This window comes from Brachyistius frenatus, unplaced genomic scaffold, assembly GCF_029030835.1.
Source record: "Brachyistius frenatus isolate BFR_SWC_R1_liver_20210118 unplaced genomic scaffold, ASM2903083v1 Contig_1, whole genome shotgun sequence".
In the NCBI taxonomy this organism is placed as follows: domain Eukaryota; kingdom Metazoa; phylum Chordata; class Actinopteri; family Embiotocidae; genus Brachyistius; species Brachyistius frenatus.
In genome coordinates this window covers 6310597-6332781 of record NW_027210600.1, presented here as the reverse complement: position 1 = coordinate 6332781, position 22185 = coordinate 6310597, and the positions used below count along the sequence as shown (strand labels likewise).

Below are 22185 nucleotides of genomic sequence, written 5' to 3'. Positions count from 1 at the left end.
CAATCATGAATAGATGTCACACAGCCACGGTGCTCATGAAGGCGTCTGTGGCCAACGGTCTCTGTAAGGCTTTTGACTCTGAGACCTTGTCCAAACTGCTTTAAACCTGCATGGCAGTCCTTGAATGTCTCATGCTGGTGGGAGTGGCAAAAGCAGAAAGGAGGGCACATGAATGTGGAAATGCAAAGAAACAGGGAGTCACAATGTGGCTTTACTGTATCACATCAAACAATATTTCCTTTTCCTTCCATCCAGGTCCGGACTCCGTGTGGCCTGTCTGCACGAGTAGGCACGGCGGAGGAAGAGAAAAAGGAAATGGTTGGCTGACGCGTCATGGAGGATGTCACCACTAGGTAGTCCATCCAGTATGAGGTGTGGCCTTCCCAGCTGCGCATCCCCTGTGGTGCCATGATCCAGTTCTAACTGTGGGTGAGCATCCAGTGTCTTTTTGTATTCATACAGTTGTATCAACCGTCAAGACGTCTGGCAAAAATGCTGGTAAACGGGTAATCCACTGATTTCACACACGCTGATGTCAATCTCCTGGTAATGAGGAGTACTTCTCAACCAGTGAAAACACGTTCATAATGTTTTCTGTAGATGAGCTTTGGCAAGTCTGAGAGAAAATAAAAACCGCATGATGTCAGAGTTGGTCATTAGCTTGTCTTGGAAATGAAGACTAAAAGTTTCTAACAGAAAGCCTGTGTTACAGGAGACATGCACTTTTTCCAGAGGGAAAGAGGGTTTTGGCAAAAGACGAGGTTCCAAAACTTTTTGGTTTTGGTCACACAAGCAACCAAAAAGTCAAATTCAACTGGATGACAAGCCAAGATTTTGCTGCTGTTCGGTTTATGTGCTCTCAGCAAGCACATAGTGTCTGCGCTGGAACACTGCTGTACAATCAGAGTGGGCTCACTGTTTTTATACTTCAGACAACTGCAGCCTGGGTTTCGGCCCATTAATGATTGGATGATCATTTGCTAGCTAACGGAGTCAGATATTTTCATTACTACGGGCATTTTCACAGGAAATCCATTTCACTTCAAATAAGCAATAGCAATAATGTCTGATTGAGAGATGTTCTATATTGGAGAGGGTTTGTGCTCCCTGAGTGTCCTCTTGATTACGTAGCTGTCGTTTCACATTCAGAAGGTCAATACATTTGAGAGTTGATCAAAATAAGCTTTGTTTTCCCTGTACAATTTTCTGCATTCGTTTCTGAAAGACATGTACACCCTACCATTGGGACCTCACGCCACTGATGGAAACGCAAGCCTTGGTTAAAAAAAAAAACCAGGTAAATGGCTGGACTGTATGTGAAATGGTAGAAGGCTTTTAATTTAACACGGAAGACCAACAGTGCAACTTCGATCCCTTATTCAGTGACAGGCATTGAGTTTATAGAGCTGGCCACGCTGCTGTGGTCCACCTAAAATTATTGTATTTGTCTCATTTACCTAATTTATGTGCACCTGTTTCACATCAACTCAGTGTGAATGTCTCTGCATTGTAATTTGTCACATTAATTTCTCTCCTCTCCTCTGTTCTCTTTGCCCCACACACACACACACACACACACACACACACACACACACACACACACACACACACACTGCAAGTAGAGGACAAACGTCTTACTGGAAGATATAGACAACTACACTCGTTACCTTACGATAAGTTTTAAAATTCTTATACAAGTTGATTAACTGACGGAGATCAACCCCAAACGTCCAACTTGTCACAACAGCAGAACAAACGGGTACAGAGGGGCAGAGCAAAGGCGGCTTGTCCACGAGTTAATCAATCGCTGTCTCTCTGACTAATTACGAAAAACTTAAACACCAAACATACCGTTAATATAACCGTGTGGGGAAACACTGCGTTGTTAAACCTTTTTCTTTAACAAAGCACATGAATTACACGTTTTCGCGTAGCAGAGATTGTCCACCTTCAAAAACATGTCTCAAAGAGAGAAATTCACACACCATTCACACAAGAACTTGGTATGTTGGTAGTGTCGTTTTCTCTACAACGTATTGTGCTTACGTGTAGGCAGAGCCATGTATAATAATATGTTCCATAGAGGACTTTCCTTGTAAATCACATCTCCACTGAAGTAAAAAAAAAAAAAAAAATACAGATTTGCAGCACCGACTTCTTTATCGGCGGAAAGCATTAACGTGGCGTAGCATTTGTTTCAGACCTATTCCCACTTAAGGCTCAGGCATTAATGGAGTGTTTCTTTACACAGCTCAATAAACATAATTGGCATGTACAATTATGTTAAGCCTCAGTATACAGCCACCTTCCCCAGCCGTGGGAGCTGGATCACCGTAGGAAACGTGATGACTGTTTTCTCACGAGTAAAACTGAAATGAATACGCTGAACACCTGTGCCCACATTATGCCCATTTCCTCCTCTGTTTAATTGAGCAGATCACTTAATAACTCCATTTTTTTCCAGTTCAGGCTCAGCATAATGCCAGAAGCCTATTAAGTTTGAGGAGAGACAGATGCGTCCTTAAATTCAATTTAAATGATCAATGGAGCCACTGGGAGTGGACACTGGACATGGCAACAAAAAAGGCTCATAAACAATGACGTAACGCAAAACAAAAGGACTCGGCCACATTCGTCATTTCTGAAACATTACTGACTGTATCAGAGGTCGTGATTTAATTCAATGTTCATTTCCCAAAATAGGTATCGGTCATGAAACACGCATGTTGTGCATAAAAACATTAACAGAGGAAGACGTGGGTTCAAATGCTAGACGGTCCTTTTTCACTCCAAAATTATTTGTACGACCATTTGAGTATGATTGGCTCAACCCCACCCCTGAACAGCAAATTGTCCAATTACAGCCTGGCAACCATAACTAGTTGTCGTCAACCAATTCATGTTACCAGTTTAACTAATGTCACCGGCTGGGCTAACGCTAATTAGCGACTTGGCAAGAGTTGATATAATTGGTTCTGTCGGCCAACAACGTTGACGTTGCAGTTTCAAATTACACTTCCGTGTTTGTCTACCTCTGTTTGCTATCAAACACAATAAACATGTTAGTCGTGAATTTGCCCGGCGTTATCTCGGAGTAAAACGGCCTTTTCGCTCGCCTTCTCATTATGCGTGTTTTAGATTGCAATGCCTTTGTGCACCAAGCACAGCAGCCGCGCACAGGAAATTCAGATGACCCTCGGATTGAAAGCAGGCAGCCGATTCTTTGGTCAAAATACTAGATGCAGCTAAGAGTTTGTGGGGGGAAAAAAAAAAAAATCCACTATTGCGCCTCTGAAATTTAGCAAACTATTGCTTACAACATTAAAATTGCAATTTCCTACATAGCCACATTGGCTTTCTCAGTCCAGCCAGAGTAAAAACCCGAACATGCCTTTAAGCAGCGACCGCACAGCACATGGCCTGGCCACATACCCGATTATCATGACGGAGTGTAATTTAAAACGTAAACATGTCTCACTGGTGTGTTTACTAAAAGCACTATTTCATTTAATGCCTGCTCGATGTCTTTCATGCTGTAATTAGATCTTTCAAAAGGGAAACAAAACAGAACCAAATGTTCTGGATTCGGGGAGAAGGGCACATTTGCCAAAACAGTTAACCCACAGTCTGGTGACATCGCTTCCTGCCATTTGGCCGATGAATAGTTTCAGCGCTGGGCATGAAGTCACTGCTCCAGTCTTCAGCAACAGCACCGATGAGCTCATCGGGTTGGCAGATGCCACAGTCCTCCGATCCGCCTCCTCCAGAGGATCTGACCTCCCTTTTTGTTGGTTGCAACACACTTAGCTAACTAATAAAGCCTCTCTCTCTCTCTCTCTCTCTCTTTTACCTTCAGTGTAGATGTTACAAGCATTCACATGCTCCATCGGCTCAGTCTTAAATGTCGTCTGGGCTGCAAATGTGAGCCGGTTATGCTGCTGCATCTGTGAAAAGAGCATGTTTTATTTAGTGTTAGCAACACCGAGTAATCTATTACTCAGTTTCTGTGAGTTTTCACTTTCCTCAAAGCCATCTTACAAATAAGTTGTTTCCAAAGACAGTTCATGACAGTTAAAGTCATGCGAGTATGCTTCCATTTACAAATGAGATATGCATTTGCTTGAATCTGGTGTATGTTATTTGTCTAGGTGTTTGTGAAATCAAACACACACACACACACACACACACACACACACACAGACATTTAATTCAAAATGATGCTTTGTACACAACTCCAGTGTGTAAAAGCATGTACTTATTTGACATATCTTTGTAAAGCTAAAACTCTTTGTAAGTTAATTGTTACACTATTTAAACATCCAGTCCCAACAGCAGGTTCAGTCACACCTCTGCCACAACATCAACAAATAAACAAACAATTACAAATTGAAGCAGCTCACCTGTGAGGCCTCCTGGTACTCCAAACAGTCTTCGTATCCCAATCCAGATTGGTAATTAGTCCAAAGCCATGATTACATGAGTAAATACATACACGCCGTTGTTGCATTATTTCAATTTTCCAACATTTCCGGCATTGCTTGAATTAGCATGCAGACCGTCGCCATATCCTAATTCAAAAAATGGACAGCTGCTCGCTGTCCATTTGATTGACATCTCGCTTGAGCCAAATAGGACCTGTCACATCGTTAACATAGTCTACATTAGCCAACCAAAATCCGCGTTCAAATCCCGCCCTTTTCCTGTTTAGCTCCAGCCAATTGGAGCCGATTATGTTGATGACTGACGTTTTGAATAAGCCAATGAGATTCTGAAAACGAAGACTTGCCGGTTCAGTGGGCGGGTTCATAGAAGTCCGCGACAAAAGCTATTACCTGCAAGCCAGTGTCCTGCATGATAGGCAGCGAGTGTGTTATTGCTGGATTCTGAGGGTTTTGTGTTAAAAACAATGGAGAAACGAACCGCAAAACGAAATATGCAGCAGAAAGAGGTAAAGGCATATTCATGCATGAAAGTCTAAAAAGGAAATATCTGACAAAAATCACTTTAATATGTTTATGTGTCATTGATACGAATTGTGAATGATGATGATATGGGATAGATGGGATACCTCTAAGTGTGGCCTTTCACTAGGGCAAAAAAAACTATGAGCTTTGCAGACTAGTAGTCTTTTTTATCCCATGTATAAAAAAAACTTACATTCTTTGGCGTTCACAGATGGCCTTTTTTTGGAAAACGCTTAAACATACCCTCAGAGAAACCATGTGTAAAATATTCATTTTCAGTGGTATTGTTATTAAATTTGACAAGGCAACTGTTTCTAAATGAGATTCTTCAGTGTGTTCAAACTTAAATGCCAGTAGCACCTATAGTGATTCAGACTGTTGGGGAAGAAACTTCAGTGTTGTACAAAATTTAAGAACAGCTTTCATTTTACTGTGGGTGTAACTTGGAGAGATATTTTAGGCTAATATTACAGGAACGTTGTTTTCAAGGTTCGCACATTGACTTTAACTGACATCGTCTGCATTGTAAAATATCACATGCATCCTTTGTTGTCCAGGTAATGCCGAGCCAAATAACCAATCCTGGAGATGCCGAAGAGAAGAGATATTCTTGCCATCGTGTTGATCGTGTTACCCTGGACTCTGCTCATCACTGTTTGGCACCAAAGCGCTATAGCTCCACTCCTGGCCATCCACAAGGGTACGCAGTACACTGCACTCAACACTGGCAAAATCCAACCTGAAGTGGGTCCTCGAACCTAACACTAACACTTCACGTTTAGACAACAGGCTGTTCATGTAGAGCCACTCAGTAGCCGTGACCATCAGCTTCATCACAGCTCAATAACACTTGTCCAGCCACTGTAAACCTCATCAGTGTGGATTGTTTATGTACATGAAGATGGCTTAAAAGTTATCATACCCACGCTCATACATTTCAGGATGTATTCAGTCTGTTAGTCGAATAGTAATATTTGTGTGGCTTAGTCTATTTATTTTTCTATGTAAATGATAACGTTCCCAGGAGAGAATCAAACAAAACCACGTCCTTTCACAGCTTATCCTCTCTCATGCCTTCTCACAACCATTCATATGTTCTTCTTTGTGTGACACACAGCATGCAGGATATAGCAGCACATCAGGTTTAAACTCATCCCCGTAGTCACTCATTCAGATTTGTAAATTAATTTCAGAGAATGCTAATCAGCAATTTGAAATAATAAATTTGTCCTTTTGATGCGTTTCATGGAATATCTTCACCCACCAGTCTGGGTCATTAATACACACTCATGAGTCTCCTGATGATCTCCAGAAACCGTAAACCAACAGTGTAAAATGTCAAGAATGTGCAGAGTAAACAGCCAAATTAAAGCGACAGTAAATCAATGGAGCTATTTGGACTCTTCTTATAATGCCATGGATGCACATACAGGGGCTAACAAACAAAACAGGTTTATTCAAATGGCCCAAAGCAGTCTGTACTGAATGTAATTTACACATTATTTGAAGTGTTTTGTTTTTGTAGGTTATCTAGATGAAGCTATCATTAAAAATCACCACACTTTTCTGTCACCATACATCATAGTTGAAAAGTCGTCCACAATTAAATACAATTAAGTCATTTTGTCTCATGAGATACACGAAGGATACAACAAAGTGTGAGATAATGAAAAGTATTGTTCAGTCGGTGTTGTCTGGCCACGCTCTGCCCACAGGCTTCCTTTTGTGTGCTCCTAAAAGAGAAGCTAAAGGTTTTGTTTTTTGTTTTTTTGGCAGCATGCACCCTGGCAGCCTCTGTTGAGCATCTGGCCATCAGCAGATTGCGTTAATCTATGTGCCGCAGAAAAATCCTCTTTATGTCGGAGGTGTGAGTGGAGCTGGAGCAGAACAGTGACAAAGATTGCCATTAGCTGTGGCACAATGAAAAGAAATGAACAAGCCTAATGATTCCATAATCGTATTCCGTCCATCATGACCGAACTATTCAGGCCAAAATATCGCAACCTTTACTGCCGGAGTCGACTCGGAATGAGTCGACTGATTGATTCACCGCTGTTTACCTGCAAGTCTTGAATAAGGTCCCATTTTTCAAGCTGAGCCTTACTTTCTTATGCACGGAAAGTAAAAAAATGTATAGACTGTCATGTGGAATGACATTTCAGTTACTTGTATGCAGTGATTCTCCTCTGTGCCTCTCTGAAATAGAGCCCGGTGAAAGTCTGCCATTCAACAGTCCAGTTTTTGACCACACGCAAGCACGTCCTTCAGTGATGCTTGCTGTGATGGTCAAAGCTAAAACAGAGCGAAAGAATGGAAACTCTGCTCGTCAACCTGCTGTTAATTTCCCTGAAATGTGCCCAAAAACTGACACAAGGCTTCACATAAAACCTGAGTACAGTCTCACATAGATACAGTCTTTCTTTGGCTGTAACTCTTGCAGTGGATATACAGACAAAATAAGAGCAGTAGCTCTGAAAATTCAACATTTATTCATGCACATGTTGAAGCAGATGTCCAAAAAAAAGTATTGTACTTTTAGAGTAAGTGGATATTGTAGCCAAGCATTTTAAGTCTTTACAGGTTTAATTGGAGCAGAATAACTTGCAAGATTCTTGACTCTTGTTTTTGTGGGTTAATCAATGAGCCGGAATATCTTGGTCCCAGATTTCTAACCAGTTTTTGCTTGTGCTCCACAACAACCCACAATGTGATGTGATCCAACATCATGTCATCGACTGCAAAAACCTTCCAACTGAAAGACACAGATCATAATAATAACAGAAAGTTGATTCATGTTTTGGCATATCTGAAGCAAAATCTTTAACTGGGAACACCAGAACTTCCTAAAATGACTTCATCTCTCATGATGAAAGTGAAGAGGGAAAAGCAGAGGACGAAGACGTCCGTGTTAGCGTCCGGACATAAAAAGAGGGCTTGTCGACTGCATTTACGTAGCCACGTTATTTTGTTCATTGTAAAAGAAAGCCCAAAGGCAGCACGGGGTAAGAGCAGGGATCCCCCCCCCCTCTCCCTCCCTCGTCTTGCGCTGTCTCTCTGTCCATCAGCTGTGTTATCCTCTCACGGTGCCTGCTTTCACTTTTTGCAGCCTGTCACCACCTAGTAAAAGAGATCTTTATCATTCCAGAGAGGCTTGCAGTCCGCCACCACCGGCTCTCAGGTACACTTTACCCCCATTGGGTTTAAGTCACCTGAGGAAAATATACAAGGGGCAGCTCAAGGCTGCACTAATGCCTTACATGTCTTCTTATCCCCGTATCTGCAGATGAAGGTGTCGAGGGCAAGAAGGAGGCAGGTGGCCAGGCGCAGGACTCCAAGGAATACTGTGCCTCAGATAAGGACATTGTGGAGGTGGTGAGGACAGAGTATGTGTACACGCGGCCCCCGCCCTGGTCCGACGTGCTGCCTACGATCCACATCATCACCCCCACGTACAGTCGACCCGTGCAGAAGGCGGAGCTGACGCGGCTAGCCAACACCTTCCTCCATGTCCCCAACCTGCACTGGATCCTGGTGGAGGATTCCCAGAGGAGAACGCCTCTGGTCACGAGACTCCTCCGAGAAACAGGGCTGAACTACACCCACCTCAACGTAGAGACGCCCAGGAACTATAAGCTGCGAGGTGACACTCGGGACCCCAGGATCCCCAGAGGGACCATGCAGAGGAATCTGGCCCTGCGGTGGCTGAGGGAGACCTTCAACGCCAACAGCAGCCAAGCCGGCATCGTCTACTTCGCCGACGACGACAACACGTACAGCCTGGAGCTGTTTGAGGAGGTGAGTGCTGCTGAACGACGTCACCGCTGCTGCGGCTGTGTTAGTCGTGTTCATTTCGTGCATGTTTTAACAAACTCGTCTGAACTGTAATAAACACAGCAAAGGTGGGGAGGGGGGGGGGACTAAGTGCACACACTCGTAAACACCGTTCCTTTTTTTTTCTTTTTTTTTTATCAACAACAGGATTAACTCATTGTCCTAAATGAAATGCGGCATTGTGCAAATCAAATATTATCTCACAAACTTAGCTCATTTAACAAATGTTCAAATTAAAGGCTCATTCAGTAAAATGTTTCTCTGCTGACACCTTTGGGCAGCAATAGGAAAAGGCAACACTGGCAAACATACAGCGATTTGGTTTTTATACAAATTTCACAAACAAATCTGGAAAGAGTCCACAACCTTAGAAGTTGATTTGGATGAAGAACTCCTGGTAGGAGAAATGCAAAAAAATGTGTAGCTTGGAAACTAACATCTTATCTACAAATGGTATTATTTATTCATGGTATTATGATTTATTTGTGTCTTCTTTGGTTAAAAAAGTCCCTAAAATAATATCACAATTTTACAAATATTTCTGCAATAACAATATTATTTTTTATATTGTTTATAGTCTCTTTATAAGAGAAATGACTATGTCAACATAAACATAACATAAATTGCCTTCAACTAAAGTAAGAAAATAACATGAATGCGGTTTGTTTTACCACCGAAGTCATTCCTTTTTCTTTGGAACGAGCTCTTTTATCGTTGAGCCACTTTCTGCCATGCTCGCTGTTGCTGTGCGCTAACGGCCACAAGTTGGAATGTTTCTATTATCATGGTAAGAATTTGTATAATAATTAAGATTACACTGATATTGTGAACGATACAATATGGCTCTCCCTAACAATGCAGTGCTGTGGTGAGAAGGAGTTTGCTTTGTACATGTAGCAGAAGAAGCTGCCCCCTTCATCTGGCAATAACATTCATCTTTGGCCTAAATGTTTTTTTTGGTGGGCCAGTCACATCACTTTCATTTACTCAACAAATAGATTACCAGCCCCAGTAATAAAAACAATTTCAGTGTCAAACTCCATCAATCTTTTAAATGCACCACTTAAGGGAAAATTAACCTGGTGGGTCATTCAGGGTGACTCAGCTTTAACGCTCAGCAGCCATTCAGCTAACAGAGTGCGCTGAAATTGATCAGGAAAGTCAAAAATCAGTGAATCAGTAGCAATATATTATGATCATTTCATGTGACGCCTTAAAACATGACTGGCTGCACCTTTAAATAGTCATGTGAGCAAAATAGATGTGAATTTTTTTTGCATGGAATATATATTTTTTTAAAAGGACATTACACGCATACAAATCATTTTAAAATGCTTTTTTTTGTGTGTGTGGCTCATGTCATATCAGTATTAAGTTTAATATTGAATATATACCAGCACATTTACAGTCATGAGTTAAACATACAATATATTAAACAACACTGCCTAGCCATATAGTATCTGCAGTATCTTTGTATATCATGTAAATGGGGTTGCACTATAAATTCTCAAGTTAGTTGAAGCATTTTTTTTTTAGCTCTTAACAGGTATAGTCAGGGATGCGGAGCTGGTGCAGAGAAGTTTGGGCATGTAATCAGTATATCCCAGGCCATCCATCTTGACATCACTTGAATTACCTGAGCAGACACGGTCTAGGTCCTGCGAGTATTAGCCTCAAGTCTTGTTAGTAGTGCCGACGGGGTCCGTAGTAAATGGAGCGGCGGGTATTGACGGGGCCTGTCATTACCTTTCTCTGGGAATCAGCCAAAGTGCTCCATCTCCCTCAGAGGCCCTCCATCACCTCCAACAGGCCTATTTATGGGCTGAAGTAACGGCCCCGAGGGGCAGAGGGGAGAGTGGCGGGGAGGGAGAGCCAGAGACAGAAAAAGAGAAGGTGACAGGACACAAAAGAGTTGAGTGCCACTACTGTATAGTCTGATCAAACAATGTTAACGGGGTATCAACAGAGAGATGCCGAGGTGACTCCTTCAGTGTGGAAAAAGAGTTTAAAACGAGTGATGTGCTCCGTACCACGACTTAAAAACGCACTTAGTAATGTTTTCTTGCACGATCTAAAGTGAGCTAATTCTTTGTTTTGAGCAGTAGCAACACATTTTCAACTGAAATAATAATAATCAAACTAGTTTATTTGAATCATCTACATTACCGTGAGTTGTTCTTGCACCCAAATGAAGTGAATGCATGAGTTCCAACCAGATAACTCCCTCTCGGTGTTAAAGTCCTACTTAACAAGGTAGTAGTCAATTAATTGGCCACGGAGCCCAGACTTTAGATCTTCCTGAAGCGAAACAAAATAGCAGAAAATTCAGGCTGGTCAAGGGCGTGAGTAGTTTTGTGCAAACAGATGAAAGTAGAAAGATGCCACAGCAGTCATTCTTTCATCATGCCTCAGTTATGTGAAACATTGTGATACTTTTTTGAAGTTTTTTTCTTATTGCAACAGTGTGCGGTCTTCCTGACAAAAACTGCGCATCCTCACAGTACAGCCGTCTTCTGTATCATTAGGATGAATTAAACTTGTTGAAATGATTGAAGATTTCATTTTAAAAGCAACGATGCAAGGCCGTTTCTATCTCATAAAGCAAGAAGGTTGTTCATCATGTTACTAATATGTTCAAAGCATATCAGAGGACTATTATAATTCAATGTCAATGTTGGTTGCTGGCAGAAAAACGTTGTTTTTACAAATAGTACAAGTATTTATTGAAATCATTTTCAAATGATATATTCAAATAACATGAACCTGTGTCATTCTCAACTAAAGTTTTGTCTGGAAGACAGTAAAGGTTAAGTCATCATTATCATTATATTGTTGCAGCTGACACGATTAAGGAAACCCTTAGGTGGCATTTGAAAGACTTAATCGCAGCTCATTGTGAACTGCACTCTCCCACAGTTCTTTCACAGCAGCAGTGGTAACGTACAGAAAAGAGCAGCAGTAGTTCACCTCCGCTCACACAGAGGACAGAGCACTTCAGATCCCCTCACGCAGTCCCCTGCAGCAGCAAAATATACCGACACAAGTCATTGTCCCCTGCTGTTACAGATTCTGGTGCAATAGAGGACACTGCTATTGTTGCTTGTAGTTCTGAATACAATATCGGCGTTTCACTCCAGCAGCAGTTACTATCAGTGACTCCGGCACATACTGCCTTTTATTAAATGCATACTATTTAGGTCAGGCCTTCATGACCACCGATGAAAACGTCACGAATTAGACATTTCCCACAGTTAAATTACAGACCGGTAAAGAGCTACGTGAATTATTAAGAACTCATAGAAAATGTTTCGGTTTTTAGTCCCAAACCACAAATTTGTTTTGTGTTTAGCGTGTGCTATTTTAAAGACTCTGGTGTTCTTCATTTCAGCCTTTAGGTCAGCCGTCACTCACTTACATCCAGGAGCAGGGAGCAAACACAAGCAATTCAAAAGAGCTAGATGATGGTGACAAAAATGCAAAATGCATACATGTCAGGATTAACATTGTCATGGTAGTCACACTATTGCTGCTTTGGAAATACAGTTTATTTAATCTATCAATCAATGAATACAGTTTTACTTAAAGTGCAGAATCACCTTGGAATATGGTCTCAATGCAATTTGTAAAACAAATACATCGACCCAAAAAACATACAGCAAGTGAATAAAGTAGAAATACTTATTATGTATTGAAAGGTATTACTTAGTATATTTGAAGATGATAAAACAATATATTATATCATACACTACTGCCTTGTTCTACTTTATCGTATGCTCACAATAGGCCTGTCACAATTATTACATAATCACCTGATAGTCAACATTTCAGCTGACTGCAGCTGTTTTGCATTATCATCAGAATTGTTACATTCATCTGGAGAAGTCATATTACCAAAATGATTTGCACATTGTTTTCCACCATTTGAGGTTTAACTGTCGCTCTTTCAGTGCCTGTTGTGCACCACTTCTTCTGGTGTGGTTTAAAGGCACGAGTAGAGAATTAGCAGCGACAACTGTTTATCTTGAGGTGCTTAACTTTTAATATTCGACGGAGTGCAGTGCGATGATATATTGATATTAACATCACAGATTTTACTGCAAAGTCAAACACCACAGAACCGCACATTTCCGTGCCAACAGCCTCAATAACTTGGAGGAGGTCATTTGTGGTAGTTAAAGTTCATTAAACAGAAAAAAAAAACCAACTTAATCATTTATTGCAATTATTTACATGACAGTTAATCGTGAACTAAAATGTTATGATTGTGACGGCCCTACCTCAAATAACACCTCATTTGTAGCATGACTCCACTTTCCTTTTGCTCAAAGCTTCAGTCTCCGATTATAGTCCGGAAACTCTGTTTGCATTAAGGTTTTCTCCGCCTCCCTGAAGGGCGGACCAATCGGCGACCAGTGGGGATAGCCAACTGCGAAGACGTTGAATTAGTTTTAAAAAAAATAAAAAATAAAAAATGGCAGCAGAGTTGTGGTGCACACCATACGATACATGGTGGTCAAAGCTGATTGGCTAAGGGCTGCTGCAAAAGTTTCAAAATGAATCAGAGGTCTCTTAAATATTCGCAGTCCTTTTTTTTTATTGTTTGGACAAAACCCCGAATCCACACAGACTCCACCAACTGCAGCAGTGGAAGACACTTGTGATTTGTTTACCTCTCTGCACCCTTAAGGACCGATTCATGTACCTGGATGCCTGCTTTCTTTTCTCGGTTTTAGAATTTGGGACAGGACTTTGTCTCTGTAGGCTTCTCACTAAGTGGAGCAGGAAACGGAGCTTGGACTGGAGACACACTAAACAAAACAAAAAACCCTGTATAAACACATCGTATCCACTAGAACGGTTGCGAGGGGAACGTGGTTGCGTTTTCATTTGCTCGGCGTTCAGCAAAAGATGGATTTGTGCCGTTTTTCTCCAGCGGATATTCCCGCCAGAGGCAGCGGGCAGAGAACACTCATTTCCAAATGACAAACCTCCTGACGCTGCCCGCAAAGAGCCCGATTCGTTGTTTCCTTTTGTTTAGAGTCATACATGCATATATGCGAGAGGGGAAGCGGGCAGGTGATGTCCGGGGGAAGATGATGGCTGGATTCATTTGCGGCCTGGCTGGAAACAGTTGAGACAAATTGTGAGCAAGGCGCTCCCCTCAGCATCAAGCGGCAGTTTGTGAGAACCGAACCCAGGAGTTCGTGTAGGAGAAGAAACCCAGCATGCTACCAAAGCACGCGGGTCGAAGGACAGACCGAATGTGTTGAGAGAATGTGTAAAAAAAAAAAAAACAACAACAACAAAAACCCACGATCCTCTGTACAACATTATCGTGAACCTAAAGTTCAAATTCCCATAAGCCCCCTGCAGGCTGCTTCCTGCTGTTCAAACCCTGCTCCTCTCTGATCACCTGACCTGACCACACAGCAGCCCATCTCATCCCGCACAGCAGCTCATGTGCAAAGGGATATTCCCAAGGGATTTGCACAAAATGCCATGCAACAAATACACACAAACAAGCTCGCATATGGATGTTTTCTTCCTGCATGCTCTTACTGCCGAGGAAGCGCTCCCTCTCACAGGCACACACCTTTATTTTAAATAGACCTCGCACTGGAGCGGCACCAGCATCATTATTTCTGCTGCATTGGGTTTGATTAAATGACTGCTGTTTCCAAACCTTGCTCTTCCCTCATTATAAAAGCGTACCTGTTATGGCTGCAGCGGCTCTTGCCAGAATGGCAAAAGAATCACTGAGCTGCAGACAAAGGAAAGGGTGGCAAAAATCATTTGATGCTGGAAGATTAAAGGGGAAAAAAAAAAAGAAGGAAAATAAATGAGGAGGTTGGAGGTGCTCTACCTTAAAGAATCTCCTCAGCCAACCAGCAGCCAGAGCCACTTGCTTTAATGGCTTGGCTCCTTCAAACCCTCTTGGCGCTGTCCGCGTTTACTCCCTTTAAAGATGGTTGTGGTTAATTATCTGGTTGTAGGGCAGCTGTTGAACAATGTGTGCGATCCGCCTTCGCCTAACAGCGCGTCAGCCGCACGAAGGCTTGGTCAATATTCGCCGTCTTTTCAGAATGAATAATAGCGGCGGCTCTAAAAAAAAAACCTCTGCTGTAACACTGGCAGCTGATGCTTCACTGTCATGTGCGCTTTTTCAGATGACTAATTCGCTCTCCTCCTTCCTCTTCTCAACTCTTCCTTTTCGCCAGATGAGATCGACTCGGAAGGTTTCTGTGTGGCCCGTGGCCTTTGTGGGCGGCCTGCGGTACGAGTCCCCCAAGGTCAACGCTGCCGGAAAGGTCTACGGCTGGAAGACGGTGTTTGACCCCCACCGGCCCTTCGCCATCGACATGGCCGGCTTCGCCATCAACCTGAGGCTCATCCTCTTCAAGCCGCAGGCATATTTTAAGCTTCGTGGAGTGAAGGGAGGTTACCAGGAGAGCAGCTTGCTCCGGGAGCTCGTCACACTCAACGACCTGGAGCCTAAAGCAGCCAATTGCACTAAGGTAATTTCCTTCATCATGTTCACTGATGTTAAGCAGCTTGACTGGAGGAGTTTGCAGGTAAAGGATTTGCTAAACTGTTTGTGAGGATGATAAAAAAAAAACCCAAAAAACAACAACAACTGCAAAACAAAGAGCCCTTTGTCAGGGATCACAAGCCAAAGAGGTTGGGAACCACTGCTTAAATCTTCATCAGTCAATTTCTCATAAGATGCTTATCACATGTGAATTTACATAACATCTTTAACTGACAAACTATAACTATAAAGTCAAACATTGTGGAGTCAAAAGTTGTCATAGTTTACTTTGAAAGGTATTAACTAAAGTCAAGTACTTCAAAATTGTACAGAAATTTAGTAAGTGTACTTGTGACTTCTGGCTGTAGCATACAAACAAGACAACCTGCACACGAGGTGACGTAACCTTGAAAAAGTCTTGACGTGCTGAGCTATCTCCATTACAATTTGTGCTAAATATAGATTAAGAGAAAAGAGACCGGAAAGAAATCCACAATCTATTTTCACAGTATTCAAATCAGGTCCTTCCTGGATGTTACGCCAAGCAATAGAGAATTATTATTTTGTAGTTTGCACAAGTTATGTGATGGGGTATTTTGTTGCTTTATGCCACCGACACCGCTGCATGCGTACCGCTTTAAAACGGTATGACTCATAAACAATAAAACAAGGGCGAGTGAGCGTGTGACTTCCAATAACTATGGATAGGAGAAACTACTTCCAACAACTCAAAACAATAAGTCTCCCTTATAAAACAGGAGATTATGAATTATTAAAGGAGAAAGTCTAACATTTTGGAGCATACGCTTATTCACTTTCGTGCCTGGACTTGTGGACGTCATTTTAGAGATTCTGGCCTTAGGAGCTCTTTCTCTGTTTCCAGACTTAGCGCTAAGCTAAGCCAAACGGCTTCTGCCTTCGTATTTACAATATAAATATGAGACCATTACTCATCTTCTCGTCTTACTCAAGCACGTTTCCCAAAATTTCAAACTATTCCTTTAAAAAGACTAAATGAAAGTGAATCACTTTACATTTCTGTAAGGGAAAAACCTGTTGTTTAAAATCTCCACCCGACAAGAGATAATTGGTGTTTAAAGAGCTGATTTTTCCTCAGTCACCAATCAAGAAAAAAAAAAAAAGCTGTTCGATGTCTCCAGCTTTCTGGATCGAACCCTCCCGACCTGGAACATAAGTTTTACGAAATCCGCTCCAATATACCAGCTGAAGAAAAAAAATCAGTTTTTGCTTGGCAGAAGTTCCATGAAAATCAGATGATTTTCTAATGGTCAAAATGTCAATTAGTGTAAATTTGTTGCTGAAAAGTTGGACATCATTGATTACGTTTCTCACACTGCCCACACGCACTCTTACACATCCACACGTTGTACTTAAATAAGAGGCTCGAGGGCAGCAGCAGCAGCAATGTTCTTCTCCATACCCACTCCTCCATTCCTGCTTACGGCCGTTGGTCTGGGTCACTTCTCTTCTCCTCTCTCTGGGCAAAGAGAAGTCAGCCAGAGGGCTTTAGCTCACCAATATCCACAACCACACACACACACACATACAAAGAAAGAGAGACAAGAAAGAATGAAAAGGGAGGGAGAGCGAGATACTTTCAGCCAGGTTTTTCTCCTGCTCTCCCCCTGCCATTCAGAGGGCTAAATGAAAAGAGGGGATTCAGGGAACGGCTGAGAGAGCGGAATTGGAGTTGGTGGGGGGAAACGGGGAGGGTTAGGGACGTCACACTGATTACAGATGAGTGCGGGGGACGGACAGAAGGGCGGCAGGGAAAGAGGAAGGGGGGGAAAATTGAAAGTCGTGCATTGGCATCTCTCTTACTTATAATCTACCACTTCAGATGCAAGCGTGACTATTAGCCCCCCTCTTCCCCCCCCCCCCCACACACACACACACGCACGCACGCACACACACACCCCAAGCCCCCTTTACACCTGAGTAAAGTGGGAGTGGGCTCTTCTGGCACATTTCAAACACACCCTATGCATAATTCATGACTGCCGCCAAGGCGAGATGAAAGAAGAGTGGGGGGGGGGGGGTCCAGCACAGAGGAGAGAGGGGAAAATGAGCTTGACACTTTTAGTTCCCCCCCCCCCCTCGCCATCCTCTTCCTGGATGTTTGTCCGGTCTCTTGGGCCAAACCGAGCCAGTGTGGAGGCTTGATAGCAGAATGGCGTACCCAGAAGAACTGCGCAAAGAACTGTAGCGGTTCCACGAAGGCAAAAAGCTTCAACGTGCTGTGTGAGGTTGGCAGTCATCTGAAGGTGGCCATTAATCCTATGGCTAGGAGAGGACTTTACACAGGCCAAGCAGAGAGGGCTGTGCCACATTTGTAAGATAGCACACTCCAGCGGTCCCTCTTCACTCCCTTTCTAATGCAGGGTTCATGCTCAAGTAGCTCTTTGCACACAGACGGGCCCCCGATGCTGGTGTATGCACTGCTGGAACTGTCACTGCAATCGAATGTTTTGAAGAACACGAGGCGGCTGTGGGAGAGTTCGACTTGGATGAGTGCATGAAGGGAACAGCATGTTGCTAATGTTGCTGTTGTTTGTCTTCCCGTGACTTTTTCTCACCAGATACTCGTTTGGCACACGAGAACAGAGAAGCCTGTCCTCGTTAACGAGGGGAAAAAAGGATTCACGGACCCCAATGTGGAGATTTGAGCGCTTTCCCTCAAGACCACGGTGAAGTTTGAACTTGAAATCCTTTATTCGTCACCACATTTTCATTTCTGAATGAGGATAATTTAGCGGGTGAGATGGAACAGCCCGGCACCGCACCAAACCGTGTAATGCGCCCGTCAGTCCAGTAGAGGAGACCAGGAGAGTGTCACGTTTTTCCCACGCCTAGGCACATGAAGTACAAACATGCATGACCACGGTAGAAATAGGAGGTCATGTGTCGAAAGTACAAAGAGCGACAAAGTCCAAGTGGGGAAGTTTGTACTTGTTCAGGTAGGCTGGGGGTGGCTGGGTGGATCAAACCAAGGACTCTGACCCGGAGACCAGGGTTTGAGTCTGTGACAAAATGACATGGGTTTCTTTGAAGTAATGCAAGTAGGTTACTGACACAACGGTCGTATTTAACACGTGCATGACATTACTTGGATAAAAATGAGTTATTTTAAGCCACACTATGATCTTTTCCTAATTCTAACCGCGTGGTTTATGCTGCCTAAACTTGAGGCCACCTCACTTCTCACGCCAAGGCGAGCCCAAACGTGACACTGACACGGTTCCCTGTAGCGGACCGACGGTTGGATATAAGCTTCGGAGCATAAATGTGATGATTATTATCACCCCCCCGATCTTTCCTAGTGAGACAACAAAAAAAGAGCAGGTGTTCTTAATATATCCTAATACATTGAACACTCATTTTTTTTAATGTCCTTCTGTTAAGGCACAATTACAGCAGCTGTTGTCCATTATTAAATGTCACCAAGGAAATAAACGGGTTCAATGAACTCAAATGAATCCTTTGCGCCATTTCTCAGCATATCTTAATCCTCTCTATTGCAGGTGGGTGGCCTCGGACTCGCGAAGGGGAGGAAACGGGTCGAGTTCCTTGATAAGTGCAACCAGCGCTCATGTCTTAATCATCCGGGAAAAAAAAAAAGGAAGAAGGGGATTTAATCCGCCTGACTGAATCTGACTTTTTTTTTTTTTTTTTTTTTTTAAATATGGACCAAAACAGTACAAATGTATCGTATTAAAGCACAGATTAGTAAGAGGTGGCAGTTATTCGTCAGGTCTGCCACGTCAGAGGAGATCACATGAAGGACGCCGCACGGGGTCGGCTCGGATAGTCGTGACCTGCAACCTCCACTGTACAACGGCCCGTTGAGGACACCCCAACAAAAGAGACAGCACAATAAAAAAAAGAAGAAGAAGAAAAAAAAAGCATACAGCCAGCAGATTCAACCAAACAAGCAGGTTATAAAAATATCCTTCACCTCAAATTAAAAAAAAAAAAAAAAAAAGGAACTTAAAGGACAAATGTGTCTGGATCTGCACATCGTACACCGGAGAACTTGCCCTCGGACTTAAGGACACGGCCTACATCATCTGCCCGGATTAAAAAGACGACCGCAAGGACAAAGGCGTCTCGTGTGGATTTTCCTTTGAGCAAACACAAACATAGCAAGGGAAGGAATGTTCTTTTGATAACTGAGAAATGTTTGCTTTAATTTAATTGGTTTAGGCGTTTTGCAAACACTTTGACTTGCAAGTTCAATACTACTGACTCTTACCTACATTTACTCCTGGGTTATCGTCGTCCATCTTATGGTGTCATTATAACTCATGCGTTTTAAGCCACTCGTACACTTGAAGAGAGGCTGCTGTTAGAGAAGTGCCCCTTGCGCTCGGGAGCTGAAAGGTAAACATCCAAATCTGAACACATTTCTTAACACTTAAAAAAAAAAAAAAATACACCGACGCTCCTTTACGGCAACATCTATAAATAGTAATTTAATATGAGAACAATCAGAGGACTGATGATTAATTTTGACAAATGCATTGTAATTACTGTATTTATATGTTTGGGAAAAAAAAAGAAGTATATTCTATTCCCCCCGCCCCCACCTCTTCCCGGTGAATTCCTCAGACCAACACACGACAAGGCACAGGTTCACTCTAGGTTTAAATAGCACATTTCATTTCATAGGGAAAAGTCCAGTTTGTGACACTTTCATGACACAATAACTTCAGATCAGCTACGTGGCAGATTCACAGATGTTGACCGAATCCCCGCCTGCGTTGGCTCTCGTAAATAATGCCAAAATCACAATGCGCAAAAAAAAAAAATGAAGTCATTATTTCCCCTCGTCTATGCACACCCGTATGCACTGTTTACGAGGAGTCGGCCGTGTATGGTTGTAAAAGCGGAACATGAAGGACGAAGCGGCATCAGAGCCCCCAAGAGTTTAGTCTGACCAGGCTCGTCAGTCCCTCGTTGCACTGCGTGGCGATGTGAAGGACTACGACGTGCCAAAAACCATAAATCCGTCACGCACGGCCCTAAATAATTTAAATTGTCTTTTTCTTTTCTTTTCTTTTCTTTTTTTTTTTTTAACTATAAGGCTTCCACATATGAAATCAGAGAACCTCTAAAGTGACAGCAGGCTTCAGAGAAGCACAACGAGTTTAAAATGTAGTTTTGCTAATGATTTGGCGGCAGTGTCAAACGCGCCATCGGCGGTGCCGTGCACAGACGTCGGCATCTCGCGCTTTCTTTTTTTTTTTTTTTTTTTTTTTCCCCATTTGGTATCCAGGTGTTGTACGTTAAACAGGATCGCGGGAGGGAGTCGCGGCGCCTCTAACGACAGACGCGAGCATCGATGGCACCGAGCAGCCGAACATTTTAACAAAGTTATTCTGCACCTCGTACAATAGAAGCTCTCCTCTTGCTTGATAAATGATCCCTCTAATACAGTGGTGGCTCTTATCTAACACTGCCCGGCAGACGTAGCTGGAGATAATTCAAAACCTGAGCCTTTGTATTGCTGCCAGATTATCTCTGTGCACACACACCCCACCCCAACACACACACACACACACACACACCTCGAAATACGCCGCTACACTATGAAAAGTTAGTATACCCTGTCAGACCTTATTACATGTTTCATTTGGAATATGATCAGATACACACGTTTGTATCTCATCACACCGGCTGCTTTCATTGACTGCATGATATTACAGTGCGCAGGGATCGGCCATGGAGATCACCAACAATCCTCCCGTTATTTATTCAACAAAAAAAAACAAAAAAAAACTACAAAAAAAAAAAAATCGAATTTTATATATTTATTTATATATTTATTTCAAGCGTGGATGTGCAATTGAATCGTAGCAGTGTTTGGCCCTCAAATCTCTATTTTCAAGCTGCTTTCTAAAACGGCATGCGCACATGCAGTATACTGTACACGTGGATGATCACGCAGGTCGATAATAGGTTAATGCTGCCAGCAGGCACCGAGGCGCTGCTGACGCGAGAGGTCTTTAGTTAGATCAGATCTGTAACGTTTCCGTCTGCGGCGTGTCCTCAAGCAGCAGCAGATACATTCAAAGGGCTTCACCTCGGACGTGATGTTGTCGCAACTTTGCCCTCCGTCTGGTTTTTGACATTTTTCTGATTCCAACGTACGGACGCGTCAAGAAATGTCTCGTACTCAAGAATCAGTCCACGAGAACCAACCTTTCCTACAGTGTGCATCAACGTTAGCATTTCATATCAGTTAATGAGCATTACCCTCTTGAGGGCTTCTCGAAGGCACAATACACTTTACACATGAGTCCTCCCTTTTCCTCACCTCCACCGTCATCTTCCAGCCTCATGTGGTTCACATTTTATGCATGTGACTCTTCAAGGTTGTTTATTTGCCACAGCAATTCTGTCTCGGAGATAAGATGTTAGTTGAATCAAGAGAAATAAATAACTGAGAAGAACCTCGCCTGCCCTCTGGGTGTTGTGTCCACTGAATGTCTTTACACTGTGTGTTGCTCTGCATGTATTTCTGTCCTGAGTAAACAGGCACATTTGGGCTGCGGGTCTGCATCGAATGGCCCAGTGTTGTGCTCGGATGGCATGTTACCAGCTTCAGGACAGCAGTAGCCAGTGCATATTTTACCACTACAAAAAAATGTGAGCGATTTTCAAGTTCCACAAAATGCATTTTATTAGATGAGTCAATGAGAGTAAACCGATGTTATCGATACGTTATGAGTGGTTCTTTTTTTTAACTTTCTGATTCCATACATCTGGATTTTGTCCCCACCTATTTATAAATGCATTGCTTGGTAACGACTAGCTTGGAACAGGTTTACTGCATCATGT

At 42.8% G+C, this 22185-nt stretch overlaps 1 protein-coding gene across 4 annotated transcripts in view; it reads left to right on the top strand.

The window, feature by feature from the left end:
• Positions 1-21801, top strand: part of LOC138631593 (galactosylgalactosylxylosylprotein 3-beta-glucuronosyltransferase 1) — a 77360-nt gene extending 55559 nt beyond the window's left edge. For 2 of the 4 annotated variants that reach the window (XM_069716670.1, XM_069716753.1), the window contains 7 exons: positions 256-429; positions 5522-5664; positions 8071-8142; positions 8248-8759; positions 15014-15310; positions 17925-18032; positions 18867-21801. In XM_069716670.1, coding sequence (XP_069572771.1) covers positions 5553-5664; positions 8071-8142; positions 8248-8759; positions 15014-15310; positions 17925-18011 — 1080 coding nt within the window. In that variant the 5' untranslated portion in view covers positions 256-429; positions 5522-5552 and the 3' untranslated portion in view covers positions 18012-18032; positions 18867-21801. The remainder of the gene's footprint in view (positions 1-255; positions 430-5521; positions 5665-8070; positions 8143-8247; positions 8760-15013; positions 15311-17924; positions 18033-18866) is intronic. The other 2 variants (XM_069716840.1, XM_069716923.1) reach the window with 2 other exon arrangements.
• The last annotated feature ends 384 nt before the right edge of the window (positions 21802-22185 follow it).